This window comes from Heterodontus francisci, chromosome 20 (genome assembly GCF_036365525.1).
Source record: "Heterodontus francisci isolate sHetFra1 chromosome 20, sHetFra1.hap1, whole genome shotgun sequence".
NCBI lineage: Eukaryota > Metazoa > Chordata > Chondrichthyes > Heterodontiformes > Heterodontidae > Heterodontus > Heterodontus francisci.
In genome coordinates, this window is record NC_090390.1 from 67,451,977 (window position 1) to 67,471,175 (window position 19,199).

General features: G+C 44.4%; 1 protein-coding gene across 1 annotated transcript in view; it reads right to left on the bottom strand.

Annotated features, from left to right (window-relative positions):
* Positions 1 to 1,435: 1,435 nt before the first annotated feature.
* Positions 1,436 to 19,199, bottom strand: part of shtn1 (shootin 1) — a 143,703-nt gene continuing 125,939 nt past the window's right edge. The window contains exon 17 of the mRNA XM_068052978.1: positions 1,436 to 2,652. Within this exon, the coding sequence (XP_067909079.1) occupies positions 2,649 to 2,652 (4 nt within the window). The 3' untranslated portion in view covers positions 1,436 to 2,648. The remainder of the gene's footprint in view (positions 2,653 to 19,199) is intronic.

Genomic DNA, 19,199 nt, shown 5'->3' on the forward strand with positions numbered 1-19,199 from the left:
GGACGTCCGATCTTTCTATACCTCTACCCCCATCAGGATAGTCTGAGGGCTCTCCGCTTCTTCCTTGAACAGAGGCCCAACCAATCCCCATCCACCAGCACCCTCCTCCGCCTGGCTGAACTTGTTCTCAGAGTGAACAACTTCTCCTTCAACTCCACTCACCCTGCAAACAAAAGGTGTTGCTATGGGTACCTGCATGGGAAATAATTATGCCTGTCTTTTTGTGGAGTATATTGAACATTCCTTGTTCCAGTTCTACTCAGGCCCCCTCCCCCAACTCTTTTTCTGGTACTTTGATGACTATATTGGTGCCATTTCCTGCTCTTGCCCCGAACTGGAAAATTTCATCAACTTTGCATCCAATTTCCACCCTTCTCTCACCTTCACATGGTCCATCTCCGATACTTCCCTCCCCTTCCTCGACTTCTCTATTTCCATCTCTGGGGATATTCATTATAAGCCCACCAACTCCAACCGCTTGACTACACTTCCTCAGACCCTGCCTCCTGTAAGGACACCATTCCATTCTCCTAGTTGCTCCATCTCCGACTCATCTGTTCTGATGATGCAACCTTCCACAACGGTGCTTCTCATATGTTTTCTTTTTCCTCAGCTGAGGAATTCCCCCCCCCCCACACTGTGGTTGACCAGGTCAGACCCATTTCCTGCACTTCTGCCCTCACCGCATCCCCTCCCTCCCAGCACCGTGACAGGGTTCTGCTTCTCCCCACATTGCATCCCACTAGCCTTTACAACCAAAGGATCATCCTCCACCATTTCCACCACCTCCAGCGTGATGCTACCACCAAACAACGTCCCCTATCAGCATTCTGTTGGGGCCGTTCTCTCTGCGACACCCTGGTCCACTCCTCCATCATCCCCTTCCCACGGCACCTTCCCATGCAATCACAGGAGGTGTAACACCTGCCCTTTTATCTCCTCTTTTCTTACCATCTAAGGCCCCAAACACTCCTTTCAGGTGAAGCAGCGATTTACTTGTACTTCTTTCAATTTAGTATACTGTATTCGCTGCTCACCATATAGTCGTCTCTACATTGGGGAGACCAAATACAGATTAGGTGACCACTTTGCTGAATACCTCCGATCAGCCAGCATGACCACGTGCTTCTGGTTGCTTGCCATTTTAATTCACTACCCCGCTGTCACGCCCATAATTCTTTCCTTGCCCTGCTGCAGTGTTCCAGTGAAGCTCAGCACAAGCTCCAGGAACAGCACCTCAGCTTCCGATTAGGCACTCTACAGCCTTCAGGACTCAACATTGAGTTCAACAATTTCAGAGAATGATTGCCTTCTTTTGATTATTTTACATTTTATTTTTTAACCATGTGCCTATCTCAAACTTGGTTTTTCATGTTTTTGCTTTCCGACAGAGCTGTTCATTATTCTGCCATTAACACTCTCTCTGGACTAATGCTTTGTCTTTTATTACATCCCTGTCATTTAATCTCTCCTGCTCTCCACCCTATCACATACCTTCCCTTTTGTTCTTCTCCCCCCCACTCCTTTCACTTGCTCAAAGCCTAATCTTTCTAATCTTTGCCAGTGCTGATGAAAGATCACAGGCCTGAAACGTTAACTCTGTTTCTCTCTCTACAGATGCTGCCAGCCCAGCTGAGTATTTCCAGCACTTTGTTTTTATTTGCATCTTACTGGTTGATGTTGCTCAACCTAATTTAAACAATACACATATTAACAGCAATCAGAAATCTTAATATTTTACCCTTAATTCTAAAATTGAAGCCTCATATTGAGTCAAGTTTCCCAAGACCTTCAGTACCTAAATCAAATGATAATTTTTTCATGAGCGTAGACAATCAGGGGGTAGTTTTTACTTTGTGTAATACTGTGAAATGGGTGATGCAGAATCAGCAGCCTGAGTTGCATGTCTTCTAATTTTTTATTTCCATTGATATCATTTGACTGTGCCAAAATGACCAACTTGTGTTGTAAAGCTAATTTATCATCGGGGACATGATAATGCAAAATGGCAAATTGGTCCATCAGCCTCATTGGGATAGTACCAGTGAATTACAGGCATGGTTATAAGGGCAGCAAGATCAGTTGGTCAAGAGGCTAGCACAGCATCTCAGATGAGTCTGGGATAGGGTTAATGGTAATCAAGAGAGCAGCAATTGGGTGACTGGCAATGGGCCATGGTTTTATCGTGGAGCTCTGAGGAGCACACTTTCTTCTCTAGTCTCCACAGTAAGGTAAGTAAAACACTTTAAACTTACCTTTTCACCTGATTTTCAATTTTCTAGGCCTATATCTTCATTTCACACTGGGTAATAAATTTACAACTAAGCTACTTAAACATTATTTCAGATAAAAAGTAACCGTGAAAACAATTTTTCAGAAAACTACCTTCTCTTCTGAGAGTTAACCACAACCCTATAGATGAAATAGGCAGAATAGAACAGGCACACAAATTTAGAAACTTTCCATAAATTTGTTTCCCTTTGCTTTATATGGCTGTGATTAGTGTTACTCCATTGTTTATTAATTGTCCACAATGTGCTATATACCATCATCATCCTGTATTTGCTTATCACAACATTTTTGGTCGCATAGAGTCAGAGTGGTTTGGCTGAAAAGATTTTCTTTCTTGGCATTTTTGCCTGCATCTGTTACCTGTAAAGAGGTGAAAGTTGATTTAGTTATTCTTCTTAAACATTTCTACAAGTCATACAATAAACATGGCAAAACAATACCAAAGAAAGTTTTGGGCAGTTATTTTCCCCTATTAGCTATTACCTGAACTGCAACAGTCCTCCTGTAGTCAGAGCAGCGAAACTTAGCCCAAACATTGAAAATGCTGTTCCTTCATTGAATCATTTAAAAGAGAACAGGATATTTTCCACAGCCATTTCTCCCACCCTTCCCATGCTCCTCTAGATACACCTGAAGTATGAATATCATTCAAGACATGGGTAGATATTTGATCTTACATCCACTTTATGCCTGTAAAATGGAACAATGAGGCCAAAGGTCATGGACCTATGTCCTGCATCCCAATGGCATGGAAAATATTCAATCCGAAATTGGGTTGGGCTATTTTTTCAGGAATCCTTCTAGCCACCTAAAGCAGGTGTTAGGCCCCTTACATGTAGTTGAGGTGCAATGAGCTGGGCAGGCATTGGGCAGTGACCACTGTAGTCTATGCAGTGATTGCCAAAGAAAGTTAACATACAAAAACAGTGATTCTTACATATAGTTAAACATGAATAAAAATCATTTGTACTCTCTGCTCATCTGTGGGAGGCTGAGGAATCGTTTATCCTTGATGTGAAATGGGAACATGCCTAAGCCAATAATCACGATGGCAAGCCATACAGCAATCCACTACAATCATAGGTAGACCATGAAACTCTTAGAGGTAGCAGTAGGAGAGTGGGATGGGCTGGACTGAAAAAGAAAATGACCAGCAAGAAGCTTTTTATTATTACTATTATTCACTCAATAACAAAGGAGTGATCCATTGTGAAGGGTGGTTATGTACTTCTTGGCAAAGGTCTTTAGGAAATTAGAAAAATTCCAATTACAGAGAACATGTACAATATGGAGAGGCAAAAGGGAGAAAGTAAATTCAACTGGAAGAAAAATCTTAATAGTGTGGCCATCTCTTAAGGTAAATTTGTATTCTAATTTATATCAGCACTGGCATTGTGTGAATTTTAATACAGATTCTGATGTTAAAATAGCCAATAATGGAACTGTGCATGCATTGGCTTTATTTGCAAAATTGATCCATCTTTCAAGAGATTTTGATGACTTTTCAGCACTGCTCCTGTAAGATATTTTGCTTGTCCATTATCTATTTTAGGGGAAATTCTGCACTGAAAGCATTTAACTTACAATAATATTGTGTGATATGTCTAGCTCTTATTCTAACTCATTTAAGCAATTTCCACATTATTCTATATTGAAAGTTGATTATGCAGTGGGTAGGGGACATTTGGATATTATTCATTTTCCAATCTATATTTACTGCATGGAATTATCCATATACAAGTTTTACTATAGTGCATATATGTAAATTTAGTTTGTTCTGTTTTCTGGATAATGTATTGCCCATTTGGCATACTATTGCCACATTGCATACAATATGTCCCGAGGATATTGTGTAGAACACCACTGATCCTGGGTGTCGAGACCGATTTTCTTTCTTAGGAATGGAGGGTGACAGAAGAAATTTTCTGATAGTTTCCCACTTTACATGGCCTGTTTCAGTGAACTTGTAGAGACAGGGTCTGTAAGGGTCACTGCTCAGAATCATGGAATCATACAGCACAGAAAGAGGCCATTCGACCATCTTGCCTGTGCTGGCACTTTGAATGAACTGTTCAATTAGTCCTGCTCTCCTGTACTCTCCCCACATCCCTGCAAATTTCTCTTTTTCCAAGTATATATCAGGTTCTGTTTTGACAGTTACTATTGAATCTGCTTCCACCACCACTTCAGATAGTGCATTCCAGATTATTAATCGCTGTGTTAAAAAATTTCTCCCTGAATTTTTTGCTGATTATCTTACATCTGTGTCCTCTGGTTACCAGCCATCCCGCCAATGAAAAACATTTCTCCATAATAATTTTAATGCCTCTATTAAATTCCCCCTCAACTTTTTCTGTTGTAAGGAGAACAATACCAGCTTCCATATAATTGTCTCTTCACATAACTGAAGTCTCTCATCCCTGGTATCATTCTAGTAAATCTCCCCTGCAATCTTTCCAAGGTCTTGACATTCTTTTTAAAGTGTGGTGTTCAAAATTGGATACAATACTCTAGCTGAGTCCTAATCAGTGATTTATAAAGGTTTACTATAACTTTTTTGTTTTTGTACTTCATGCCTCCATTTATAAAGCCAACAAGTATCCTTTCCGAATAAAATAAAAGCAATATACTGCAGATGCTGGAAATTTGAAATAAAAACAGAAAGTGCTGGAAATACTCAGCAGATCTGGCAGCATCTGTGGAGACAGAAGCAGAGTTAACGTTTCAGGTCAGTGACTGATGAAAGGTCACACACGAATTCCTTCGGGAATCAACACCGGAATTGGAGAATGGTTCCAGCTCAGAAGGCGGCCATTCGGCCCGTCATGTCCATGCCAACTCTCTGCAAGAGCAAATCAGCTAGTCCCACTCCCCAGCCCTTTCCCCATAGCCCTGCAATTGTTTCTCTTCAGCTGCTTATCCAATTCCCTTTTGAAAGCACAATTGAATCTACCTCCACCACACCCTGAGGCAGTGCATTCCAGATCCAAATCTCTAATTGTGTAAAAAGGTTTTTCCTCATGTTGTTGTTGGTTCTTTTGTCAGTCATTCACTTTGTGTTGGTGTCCTCTGGTTCTCGACCTTTCTGCCAATGGGAACAGTTTCTTCCTGTCTAAACCCCTCATGATTTTAGACACTTCTATCAAAATTCCTCACAGCTTCTCCAATTTATCCATGTAACTGAAGTCCCTATTCCCTGGAACCATGCTTATAAAACTTTGCTGCACCCTCTCTAAAGCCTTCACATCCTTCCTAAAGTGTGGTCTGCATAATTGGGCAAATACTCCAGTTAAGGCAAAACCAACATTTTATAAAGGTTCATCATAACTTCCTTGCTTTTGTCCCCAATGCCTCTACCTATAAAACCCATATCCCATATGCCTTTACTTGCTTAGCCTACCCTGCCACCTTTGTGCACATATATCCCCAGGTGTTTCTGTTCCTCCACCCCCTTTAGAATTGCAACCTTTATTTTATATTGCCTTTCCTCATTCTTGCTACCAAAATGTATCACTTCACACTTCTCTGCATTAATTATCATCTATCATATGTCCACTAATACAACCAGCCTCTCTATGTCCTCTTGATGTTTATCACTATCCTCCTCACAGTTCACGATGCTTCCAAGTTTTGTGACATCTGCAAATTTTGAAATTGTGCCCTGTGCACCCAAATCTAGGCCATTAATATATATCAAGAAAAGCCACAGTCCTAATACTGATCCCTGGGGAATCCCACTGTATACTTTCCGCCACTTTGAGAAACAACTGTTCATCACGACTGTTTCCTGCCACTCACCCAACTCCATATCCATGCTGCCGCTGTCCCTTTTATTCCACGAGCTTCAACTTTGTTGGAAAGCCTATTATGCGGCACTTTATGAAAGGCTTTTTGGAAGTCCATTTACAGATCAACCGTAACATCCTCATCAGTCCTCTCCGTTACCTCAGCAAAATATTCAATCAAGTTAGTTCAACATGATTTTCCCAACAAGTCTATGCTGGCTTTCCTTAATTAATCCACATTTGTCCAAATGACTGATGATTTTTTCCCTGATTATTGTTTCCAAAAGCTTTTGCATCACCAAGGTTAAAATGGACTGTAGTTGCTGGGCTTACCCTTACACCCTTTTTGAACAAGGGTGTTACATTTGCAATTCTCTAATTCTCTGGCACTACCCCTGTCTCTAAGGAGGATTAGAAGATTATGTCCAGTGCCTCCACAGTTTTCTCCCTTACTTCCCTCAGTATCCTCAGATGCATCCCATCTGGTCCTGGCGACTTATCCACTTTTAAGTACAGCCAACCTTTCTAATACCTCCGCGTGATGTCAAGAAACGACTGAAGGCACTGGATAATGCAAAGGCTATGGGCCCTGACAACATTCCGGCAATAGGACTGAAGACTTGCACTTCAGAACTTGCCGCGCCCCTAGCCAAGCTATTCCAGTACAGCTACAACACTGGCATCTACACGGCAATGTGGAAAAATGCCCAAACATGTCCTGTACACAGAATGCAGGACAAATCCAACCTGGCCAATTACCGCCCCATCAGTCTACTCTCAAACATCAGTAAAGTGATGGAAGGTGTCGTCAACAGTGCTATCAAGCAGCACTTGCTTAGAAATAACCTGCTCAGTGATGCTCAGTTTGGGTTCTGCCAGGGCCAGTCAGCTCCTGACCTCATTGCAGCCTTGGTTCAAACATGGTCAAAAGAGCTGAACACAATAGATAAGGTGAGAGTGACTGCCCTTGACATCAAGGCAGCATTTGACCGAGTAGGGCATCAAGGAGCCCAGCAAAACTGGAGTCAATGGGAATCAAGGGGAAAACTCTCCACTGGTTGGAGTTGTAGCTAGCGCCAAGGAAGATGTTGTGGTTGTTGGAGGTCAATCATCTCCTCTCCTGGACATCATGCAGGAGTTCCTCAGGGTAGTGTCCTAGGCCCAACAATCTTCAGCTGCTTCATCAATGACCTTCCTTCAATCATAAGGTCAGAAGTGGGGATGTTTGCTGATGATTGCACAATGTTCAGCACCATTCGTGACTCTAACCTGGGTTTAACTCCCCTAAACCTAGAACCCCATCCCCAATCTCAAATCAGGGAATGTCTCAAAAACACAAGCACAAGCTGTACAGAACTCAGTTCATCACACTGTCCCCTAAATGTTCCCCTATGAACACTTTGATCCATTTGACCCTCATTCCCTGGAACCAAATTCAGCAGTGCCTCCTTCCTCATTGGGCCAAAAACATACTGATACACTTCAAAAACTTTTCCCCATCCCCGCACACTTTACATTATTACTATCCCAGTTTATATTAGGATAATCAAAGCCCCCCCCCCCCCCCATTATCACTACTCTACTTTTTGCACCTCTGTAATTTCCTGCAAATTTGCTCCTTGATATCTTTCCCACTAGTTGGTGGCCTATGGAATATATCCAATAGTGTAATGTTACCTCTGTTGCTTCTTAACTTTAACCAAATAGATTATATTCTTGACTGCTCTAGGACATCCTCTTGCTCTAGCACTAATATTCTGCTTAACCAACACTGCCACCCCTCCTCCTTTCTTTCCTGAACATTTTGCATCCAGGAATATTTTGTACCCAGCCCTGCTGTTTTTGAACCAGGTCTCTAGATTCTGACAATTCAGAAGATCTCACTGAAGCAATAACTTTCCAGCCAGGAAAAGAAGTATTCAAGGCCAGTATAGATGAGATATTTACCTAGGCCTGAGCTATCAATTTCACTAAAAGACCTGTACATGTATATACAACGTAGTGGCCAAATATACCATCCTCAACATTATCTTCTGCCCTCATCTGAGAGTGGGGCAAAGACAGAGGCAAACAATGTTGCATAGGTCTTGGTGATATGTGGTTTGAAGCTCAGCTCAGGGTTCAATTAGACATTGGACCAGAATTTACTGTAAACATAGGAAATAGAAGCAGAGGTAGGCCATTCAGCCTTTGGGCCTGCCCCACCATTCAACTAGATCATGGCTGATCTTCTACCCCAACGCCATTTTCCCACACTATCCCCCATTTCTCTTGATATCTTTAATATTTAGAAATCTATCGATCTCTGTCTTGAATATACTCAATGATTGAGCCTCCACAGCCCTCTGGGGGTAGAGAATTCCAAAGATTCACCACCGTCTGAGTGAAAAAATTCCTCCTTATCTCAGTCCAAATGGCCTACCTCTTATTTTGAGACTGTGTCCCCTGGTTCTAGAACCCCCAGCCAGAGAAAACATCCTTCCACCATCTACCCTGTCGATCACTGTAAGAATTTTGTCTGCTTCAATGAGTGCACCTTTCATTCTTCTAAACTCTAGAGAAGATAGGCTTGGTCTCCTCAATCTCTCTTCATAGAACAATCCCGCCATCCCAGGGATCAGTCTGGTGAACCTTCATTGTACTCCCTCTATGGCAAGTACATCCTTACTTATGTAATGAGACCAAAACTGTACACAATACTCCAGGTGCGGTTTCACCAAGGCTCCATACAATTGCAGTAAGACTTCTTTACTCCTGTATTCAAATCCTCCTGCATTAATGACCAACATACCATCTGCCTTCCTAATTGCTTGCTGCACCTGTACATTAGCTTTCAGTGACTTATGAACAAGGATGCCCAGGTTCCTTTGGACATCAACACTTCCCAATCTCTCACCATTTAAGAAATACTCTGCATTTCTGTTTTTCCTACCAAAGTGGATAACTTCACATTTTTCCACATTATATTCCATCTGCCAGGTTCTTGCCCACTCACTTAGCTTGTCTAAATCCCCCTGAAGCCTCTTTGCATCCTCCTCCCAACTCACTTTCCAGCCTAGTTTTGTGTCATCAGCAAACTTGGAAATATTAGATTTGGTCCCCACAAGGGGGTGCAACCCGCCCCTTTTGAATAGGTGCCTCCTACCCCAGAACTGAACCAAATGCACCAAAAATATGAAACCCTCCCTCCTGCACCATGCCTCAAACCATGCATTGATCCTCCCTATCTTCCTATTTCTACTCCTGCTAGCGCATGGCACTGGGAGTAATCCAGAGATTACCACCTTCGTGGTCCTACTTTTTAACTTCCTCCCTAGCTCCTGAAAATCTGACTGTAGAACCTCAATACTTGCCCTCTCTATGTCGTTGGCACCAATGTCTACCACAACTTCTGGCTCACTCCCTTCCCGATGCAGAATATTCTGCACCTACTCCGTGATGTCCTTTCCTTTGGCACCAGGGAGGCAACAAATCATGCGGGACTCACGATGACGGTTACAGAAATGCTTGTCTGTCCCTCTGACTATGGAATCTCCTTTAATGACTGAATTTCTTTTCTTTGCTGTTCCCTCCTGTGCATTCCCTTGCCCATTGGTGCTATGGTCTGAACTGCACTTTTTGCAGCGGCGACAGGGAGAGCGAGGTGGCAGCTGGGTAAGTGAGTTTACAACTTATATAAACTTACCTTTTTGTTTCGGCAGTTTCTTTTTGCAGCGGTGACAGGGAGAGCGAGGTGGCAGCTGGGTAAGTGAGTTTACAACATATATAAACTTACCTTTTTGTTTCGGCAGTTTCTTTTTGCAGCGGCGACAGGGAGAGCGAGGTGGCAGCTGGGTAGTGAGTTTACAACTTATATAAACTTACCTTCTTGTTTCGGCAGTTTCTTTTTGCAGCGGCTACAGGGAGAGCGAGGTGGCAGCTGGGTAAGTAAGTCCTATATATTTGGGCAGCGGCTGAACCCGAGACACTACACCTGTAGTGTCTCCCACCCGCCCTCCTCCTCTAACCAAAAAAAAAGGACTCGGTGGTGTGCAGATAAGGTAAGGCTTTTTCTATTTTTTTTTTTTTCATGTGATTGGTAAAAACTTTTCGTTCCTTTATCATTTGTCTAAATTAAGACTAAGTTAAGCTTAAGATTAAAAATGGCAGGAGATCTCAGACCCGTGTTATGCTCCTCTTGCTCAATGTGGGAGCTCAGGGACACGGCTGATGTCCCTGACTCCTTCACGTGCTGGAAGTGTGTCCAGCTGCAGCTCTTGTTAGACCGCATGACGGCTCTGGAGCTGCGGATGGACTCACTTTGGAGCATCCGCAATGCTGAGGAGGTTGTGGATAGCACGTTTAGCGAATTGGTCACACCGCAGATTAGGATTGCTGAGGGAGAAAGGGAATGGGTGGCCAAAAGGCAGAGAAAGAGCAGGAAGGCAGCGCAGGTGTCCCCTGCGGTCATCTCCCTCCAAAACAGGTATACCGTTTTGGATACTGTTGAGGGAGATGGCTCACCAGGGGAAGGCAGCAGTTGCCAAGTTCATGGCACCGTGGCTGGCTCTGCTGTACAGAAGGGCGGGAAAAAGAGTGGGAGGGCTATAGTCATCGGGGATTCGATTGTAAGGGGTGTAGATAGGCGGTTCTGTGGTTGAAAACGAGACTCCCGAATGGTATGTTGCCTCCCAGGTGCACGGGTCAGGGATGTCTCAGATCGGCTGCAGAACATTCTGAAAGGGGAGGGTGAACAGCCAGTTGTCGTTGTGCACACAGGCACCAATGATATAGGTAAAAAACGGGATGAGGTCCTACAAGCAGAATTTAGGGAGTTAGGAGCCAAGTTAAAAAGTAGGACCTCAGAGGTAGTAATCTCAGGATTGCTACCAGTGCCACGTGATAGTCAGAGTAGAAATGAAAGAATAGTCAGGATGAATGCGTGGCTTGAGAGATGGTGCAGGAGGGAGGGGTTCAGATTTTTGGGACATTGGGACCGGTTCTGGGGGAGGTGGGACTATTACAAATTGGACAGTCTACACCTGGGCCGGACTGGAACCAATGTCCTTGGGGGTGCTCTTGCTAACACTGTTGGGGAGGGTTTAAACTAATGTGGTAGGGGGATGGGAACCAAATGAGGAGGTCAGTGGACAGTAAGGAGGTAGTAACTAAAGCCCGTAAGGAACTAGATAATGAAGTCAGCGTGACTAAGGGAAAGAGTAGGCAAGCAGCAGATGATGAACGCAAAGGGACTGGTGGTCTGAGGTGCATTTGTTTTAATGCAAGAAGTGTAGTAGGTAAGGCAGATGAACTTAGGGCTTGGATTAGTACCTGGGAGTATGATGTTATTGCTATTACTGAGACTTGGTTGAGGGAAGGGCATGATTGGCAACTAAATATCCCAGGATATCGATGCTTCAGGCGGGATAGAGAGGGAGGTAAAAGGGGGGACGAGTTGCATTACTGGTCAAAGAGGATATCACAGCTGTGCTGAAGGAGGGCACTATAGAGGACTCGAGCAGTGAGGCAATATGGGCAGAACTCAGAAATAGGAAGGGTGCAGTAACAATGTTGGGGCTGTACTCCAGGCCTCCCAACAGCGAGCGTGAGATAGAGGTACAAATATGTAAACAGATTATGGAAAGATGTAGGAGCAACAGGGTGGTGGTGATAGGAGATTTTAATTTTCCCAACATTGACTGGGATTCACTTAGTGTTAGAGGTCTAGATGGAGCAGAATTTGTAAGGAGCATCCAGGAGGGTTTTCTAGAGCAGTATGTAAATAGTCCAACTCGGGAAGGGGCCATACTGGACCTGGTGTTGGGGAATGAGCCCGGCCAGGTGGTTGAAGTTTCAGTAGGGGACTACTTTGGGAATAGTGATCACAGTTCCGTAAGTTTTAGAATACTCATGGACAAAGACGAGAGTGGTCCTAAAGGAAGAGTGCTAAATTGGGGGAAGGCCAACTATACCAAAATTCGGCAGGAGCTGGGGAATGTAGATTGGGAACAGCTGTTTGAAGGTAAATCCACATTTGATATGTGGGAGGCTTTTAAAGAGAGGTTGATTAGCGTGCAGGAGAGACATGTTCCTGTGAAAATGAGGGATAGAAATGGCAAGATTAGGGAACCATGGATGACAGGTGAAATTGTGAGACTAGCTAAGAGGAAAAAGGAAGCATACATAAGGTCTAGGAGGCTGAAGAAAGATGAAGCTTTGAAAGAATATCGGGAATGTAGGACCAATCTGAAACGAGGAATTAAGAGGGCTAAAAGGGGTCATGAAATATCGTTAGCAAACAGGGTTAAGGAAAATCCCAAAGCCTTTTATTCATATATAAGGAGCAAGAGGGTAACTAGAGAAAGGATTGGCCCACTCAAGGACAAAGGAGGAAAGTTATGCGTGGAGTCAGAGAAAATGGGTGAGATTCTAAACGAGTACTTTGCATCGGTATTCACCGAGGAGAGGGACATGACGGATGTTCAGGTTAGGGACAGATGTTTGATTACTCTAGGTCAAGTCGGCATAAGGAGGGAGGAAGTGTTGGGTATTCTAAAAGGCATTAAGGTGGACAAGTCCCCAGGTCCGGATGGGATCTATCCCAGGTTACTGGGGGAAGCGAGAGAGGTAATAGCTGGGGCCTTAACAGATATCTTTGCAGCATCCTTAAACACGGGTGAGGTCCCGGAGGACTGGAGAATTGCTAATGTTGTCCCCTTGTTTAAGAAGGGTAGCAGGGATAATCCAGGTAATTATAGACCGGTGAGCCTGACGTCAGTGGTAGGGAAGCTGCTGGAGAAGATACTGAGGAATAGGATTTATTCCCATTTGGAAGAAAATGGGCTTATCAGTGATAGGCAACATGGTTTTGTGCAGGGAAGGTCATGTCTTACCAACTTAATAGAATTCTTTGAGGAAGTGACGAAGTTGATTGATGAGGGAAGGGCTGTAGATGTCATATACATGGACTTCAGTAAGGCGTTTGATAAGGTTCCCCATGGTAGGCTGATGGAGAAAGTGAAGTCGCATGGGGTCCAGGGTGTACTAGCTAGATGGATAAAGAACTGGCTGGGCAACAGGAGACAGAGAGTAGTAGTGGAAGGGAGTTTCTCAAAATGGAGACGTGTGACCAGTGGTGTTCCACAGGGATCCGTGCTGGGACCACTGTTGTTTGTGATATACATAAATGATTTGGAGGAAAGTATAGGTGGTCTGATTAGCAAGTTTCCAGATGACACTAAGATTGGTGGAGTAGCAGATAGTGAAGGGGACTGTCAGAGAATACAGCAGAATATAGATAGATTGGAGAGTTGGGCAGAGAAATGGCAGATGGAATTCAATCAGGGCAAATGCGAGGTGATGCATTTTGGAAGATCCAATTCAAGCGTGAACTATACAGTAAATGGAAAAGTCCTGGGGAAAATTGATGTACAGAGAGATTTGGGTGTTCAGGTCCATTGTTCCCTGAAGGTGGCAACGCAGGTCAATAGAGTGGTCAAGAAGGCATACGGCATGCTTTCCTTCATCGGACGGGGTACTGAGTACAAGGGTTGGCAGGTCATGTTACAGTTGCATAAGACTTTGGTTCGGCCACATTTGGAATACTGCGTGCAGTTCTGGTCGCCACATTACCAAAAGGATGTAGATGCTTTGGAGAGGGTGCAGAGGAGGTTCACCAGGATGTTGCCTGGTATGGAGGGCGCTAGCTATGAAGAGAGGTTGAGTAGATTAGGATTATTTTCATTAGAAAGACAGAGGTTGAGGGGGGACCTGATTGAGGTGTACAAAATCATGAGAGGTATAGACAGGGTGGATAGCAAGAAGCTTTTTCCCCAGAGTGGGGGATTCAATTACTAGGGGTCACGAGTTCAAAGTGAGAGGGGAAAAGTTTAGGGGGGGATATGCGTGGAAAGTTCTTTACGCAGAGGGTGGTGGGTGCCTGGAACGCGTTGCCAGCGGAGGTGGTAGACGCGGGCACGATAGCGTCTTTTAAGATGTATCTGGACAGATACATGAATGGGCAGGAAGCAAAGAGATACAGACCCTTAGAAAATAGGCGACATGTTTAGATAGAGGATCTGGATCGGCGCAGGCTTGGAGGGCCGAAGGGCCTGTTCCTGTGCTGTAATTTTCTTTGTTCTTTGTTCACTCCTTCAAGGTGTCGTCACTCCTAGCAGTCTCCAAAGCTGTGTATTGGTTTGAGAGTAGCACAGACCCTGAAGACTTCTGTACCTCCTGCCTCTTTCTACTCTTCCGGATGGCCACCCATCCACTATCCTGAACTCTCACTGCCTGTGGGGTGACTACCTCGTGGAACGTACGATCCAGGAAAGTCTCATCCTCCCTGATGCTCCACAGTGACTCCAGCTATCCCTCAAGCTTGGAAATCCTGAGCTCGAGTTGCAGCAGCTGGAAACACTTCCCCCATGACATATGAAGTGTTCTGAAGTTCAACTTGGTGTAGCAGTTGCAAGCAACTGGTTACCGCTACCCATCCATGTTGTAGCTGTAATTCCCAAAGGGCCATAGGCATCTCTCTCCATTAGAGAGTGACCGTGGTAATGTGTAGCTTGAGGGGCACCACTCCTTAAGCATGGGTCAAGGCGAGGAGGCAGGCCTCCATGAACTACCACAGTCGGTACTTGGATTGAACCACACTGTTGTTGCCTTTCTGCATCACACTTCAGCCGTCTAGCCGACTGAGCTAACCAACCCCCATTGTGAATAAGTAAACTGCTGATAATTGGCCATAGATTTTGATTAAAAGCTTAAACACCAGAAGTAATATGCACCATTTAAGCAACATGCAAGTTCCATATACAGTCAAATCATGACTATTTTACTGACACCTCCTGCAATTTCAATTCAAATTAAGCTAAAAAAAAATGGCCAGATAAACTGCTATTCCATTCCAATATAAATGGCAATGCATAAATTACTTTTAATATATATTTGATCCGGAAATACAGATTTTGCATGATTTACTCAATTACCCACAGCCCATCCCTGCTTTAAGTACAATGCACATTTTGTTTTGCTTGTATTATAGTACAAATTGTGGGTAAATATGGTGCTTAGCCATTGCTCTCAGAAAATGCTGCACATTTGGAGAATCAAATCCTAACTATATTCTCACAGCAGGGAGCTTGCATTAGTGCATGGCAGCAATCCAGGTATTGATGGATTGCCAAAATAGGTCTTAATAAATGCTTTCAGCTACCATTTCTGATTGAAAATGATAGACCTAAACTATAATTCATCTGCAAGAAATGAAAATATAATCATCACTGCTGCCTTCAAAGACAATGCTGGGCTTGTTATGCTAAAAATTAAATGCAACCATTACGATAAATAGCCATGTTTCTGTATATTCTGCCAAGCAACAATCTTTCACATAATTATTTTTGAAAATATGTAAGTATGAACTGTTCTGATGAAAGGTCACACAGAGCTGAAACATTAACTCTGTTTCTGTCTTCACAGATGCTGCCTGACCTTCTGCGTGTTTCCAGCAGTTTCTGTTATTGTCTCAAATTTCTAGCATCCACAACATTTTGCTTTTATATGATATAAACAACTCTTTTTATTTCTCTTCAAATTTGGCAATGTGTGTAAAATCATCAACAGTTACAGCTGTCACCAGATTAGAGTACAAACCTTGTCTGATCACATGCTCAGTTATTCTATTTAGAATGCTTCAGAGTACTTCCGTTTAATCAAATATTTTTACAAACAACTGTAAAAGAAATATAGGCCAAAAAAATAATTTGTGGCTTCTCTGATGGCTGAAGAGGTAAAGTCACCATCTTTGAACCATGCAAAGCAGTAAGATTCCATGCTCAATCTCCTGTTTTTGCTGGAATTGATCTCAGCAAGGGCTATGGCCGGCTTGCTACAATGTGCTATGGCAGCCTTGGTTAGGAAAGGGAGTTTTTTTTTAATATCAGCCAAGGTGTCGACTCCTGGTAACTGTGCCATTGCTGGAAGTACATATACATGGATGCTGGATGAAGACACAATCGGGCTAAACTAAACTTTCCACTATAATCAAACAAAGAGTGTCATAATAAAAACAAGAAATGCTGGAAATACTCAGTAGGTCTAGCAGAATCTGTGGAGAGAGAAGCAGAGTTAACGTTTCAGGTCAGTGACCCTTCATCAGAGCTGGCAAAGGTTAGAAATGTAATACTCAGTTGTACCTAACTGCTAAAAAGTCAATAAGGAGTGAAACCGGATGGACCTTCCGGCATCAACCTATTCACCGGAAAGGACAATGGCAAACCTAGTCCTGTCGACCCTGCAAAGTCCTCCTTAGCAACATCTGGGGCTTGTGCCAAAGTTGGGAGTGCTGTCCCACAGACTAGTCAAGCAACAGCCTGACATAGTCATACTTACCGAATCACACCTTACAGACATTGTCCCAGACACGACCATCACCATCCCTGGGTATATCCTCTCTCAGTGGCAGGACAGACCCAGCAGAGATGGCGGGACAGTGGTATGTAGTTAGGACAGAGTTGCCCTGGGAGTCCTCAACTTCGACTCTGGACCCCATGAAGTCTCATGGCATCAGGTCAAACATGGGCAAGGAAATCTCCTGCTGATTACCACCTACTGCTCCCCCTCAGCTGATGAATCAGTACTCCTCCATGTTGAACACCACTTGGAGGAAGCACTGAGGGTGGCAATGGGTGCAGAATGTACTCTGGGTGGGGGACTTCAATGTCACCAAGAGCGTCACCAAGCGTGGCTCTGGAGCACCACTACTGATCGAGCCCTTAAGGACATTGCTGCTAGACTGGGTCTGTGGCAGGTAGTGAGGGAAACAACAAGAGGGAAAAACATACTTGACCTCATCCTCACGAATCTGACTGCTGCAGATGCATCTATCCATGACAGTATTGGTAGGAGTGACCATCGCACAGTCCTTGTGGAGACAAAGTCCTGTCTTTACATTGAGGATACCCTCCATCGTGTTGTGTGGCACTACCACCGTGCTAAATGGAATAGATTTCGAACAGATCTAGCAACTCAAAACTGAGCATCCATGAGGTGCTGTGGACCATCAGCAGCAGCAGAATTGCACTCAACCACAATCTGTAACCTCATGGCCTGGCATATCCCCCACTCTACCATTACTATCAAGCCAGGAGATGAAACCCTGGTTCAAAGTAGAATGCAGGAGGGCATGCCAGGAGCAGCACCAAGCATACCTCAAAATGAGGTGCTAAACTGATGAAGCTACATCCCAGGACTACTTGCATGCCAAACAGGATAAGTAGCATGCGATAGACAGAGCTAAGCGATCCCAAAACCAATGGATCAGATCTAAGCTCTGCAGTCCTGCCACATCCAGTCGTGAATGGTGGTGGACAATTAAACAACTAACAGGAGGAGGTGGCTCCACAAATAACCCCATCCTTAATGATGGGGGAGCCCAGCACATCAGTGTAAAACATAAGGCTGAAGCATTTGCAAAACTCTTCAGCCAGAGGTGCCAAATGGATGATCCATCTCGTCCTCCTCCTGAAGTCCCCAGCATCACAGATGCCAGTCTTCAGCCAATTCAGTTCACTCCACAGTGTTATCAAGAAACGACTGAAGGCACTGGCAACTGCAAAGGCTATGGGCCCTGACAACATTCAGGCAATAAGACCTGCACTCCAGAACTTGCCACACCCCTAGCCACGCTGTTCCAGTACAGCTACAACAGTGACATTTATCTGGGCAGCACAGTGGCGCGGTGGTTAGCACCGCAGTCTCAGCTCCAGCGACCCGGGTTCAATTCTGGGCACTGCCTGTGCGGAGTTTGTAAGTTCTCCGTGACCATGTGGTTTTTCGCCAGGTGCTCCGGTTTCCTCCCAAAGACTTGCAGGTTGATAGGTAAATTGGCCATTATAAATTGCCCCTAGTATAGGTAGGTGGTAGGGGAAGGTGCGGATGTGATAGGAATATGGGATTAATGTAGGATTAGTATAAATGGGTGGTTGTTGGTCGGCACAGACTCGGTGGGCTGAAGGGCCTGTTTCAGTACTGTATCTCTTTATAAAAAAAAATGTGGAGAATTGCCCAGGTATGTCCTGTACACAAAAAGGACAAATCCAACCTGGCCTATTACTGCCCCTTCAGTCTACTCTCGATCATCAGTGAAATGATGGAAGGTGTCATTGACAGTGCTATCAATCAGCACTTGCTTCGCAATAACCTGCTCAGTGATGCTCAGTTTGTGTTCCGCCAGGGCCATTCAGCTCCTGACTTCATTACAGCCTTGACTCAAACATGGACAAAAGAGCTGAACTCAAGAGGTGAGGTGAGAGTGACTGTCCTTGACATCAAGGCACCATTTGACCGAGTATTGCATCAAGGAGCCCTGGTAAAACTGGAGTCAATGGGAATTGGGGGAAAAACTCTCTGCTGGTTGGAATCGTACCTAGTGCAAAGGAAGATGGTTGTGGTTGTTGGAGAGCAATCATCTCAGTTCCAGGACATCACTGCAGGAGTTCCTCAGGGTAGTGTCCTGGGCCCAATCATCTTTAGCTGCTTCATCAATGACCTTCCTTCAATCATAAGGTCAGAAGTGGGGATGTTCGCTGATGATTGCACAATGTTCAGCACCATTCGCGACTCCTCAGATACTGAAGCAGTCCGTGAAGAAATGCAGCAAGACCTGGACAATATCCAGGCTTGGTCTGATAAGTGGCAAGTCACATTCGCGCCACACAAGTGCCAGGCAATAACCAAGTCCAACAAGAGAGAATCTAACCATTTTCCCATGACATTCAACAGCATTATGATCGCTGAATCCCCCACTATCAACATCCTGGGGTTACCATTGACCAGAAACTGAACTGGAGTAGCCATATAAATACCATGTCTACAAGAGCAGGTCAGAGGCTAGAAATTCTGCGGCGAGTAACTTACGTCTTGACTCCCCAAAACCTGTCCACCATCTACAAGGCACAAGTCAGGAGTGTGATGGAATACTCTCCACTTGTCTGGATGGGTGCAGCTCCAACAACACCCAAGAAGCTCGGCACCATCCAGGACAAAGAAGCCCGCTTGATTGCTTGTGGATAGGATGCCATTCACTCCCTCCACCACCGATGTACAGTGATGGCAGGCAGTGTGTACCATCTGCAAGGC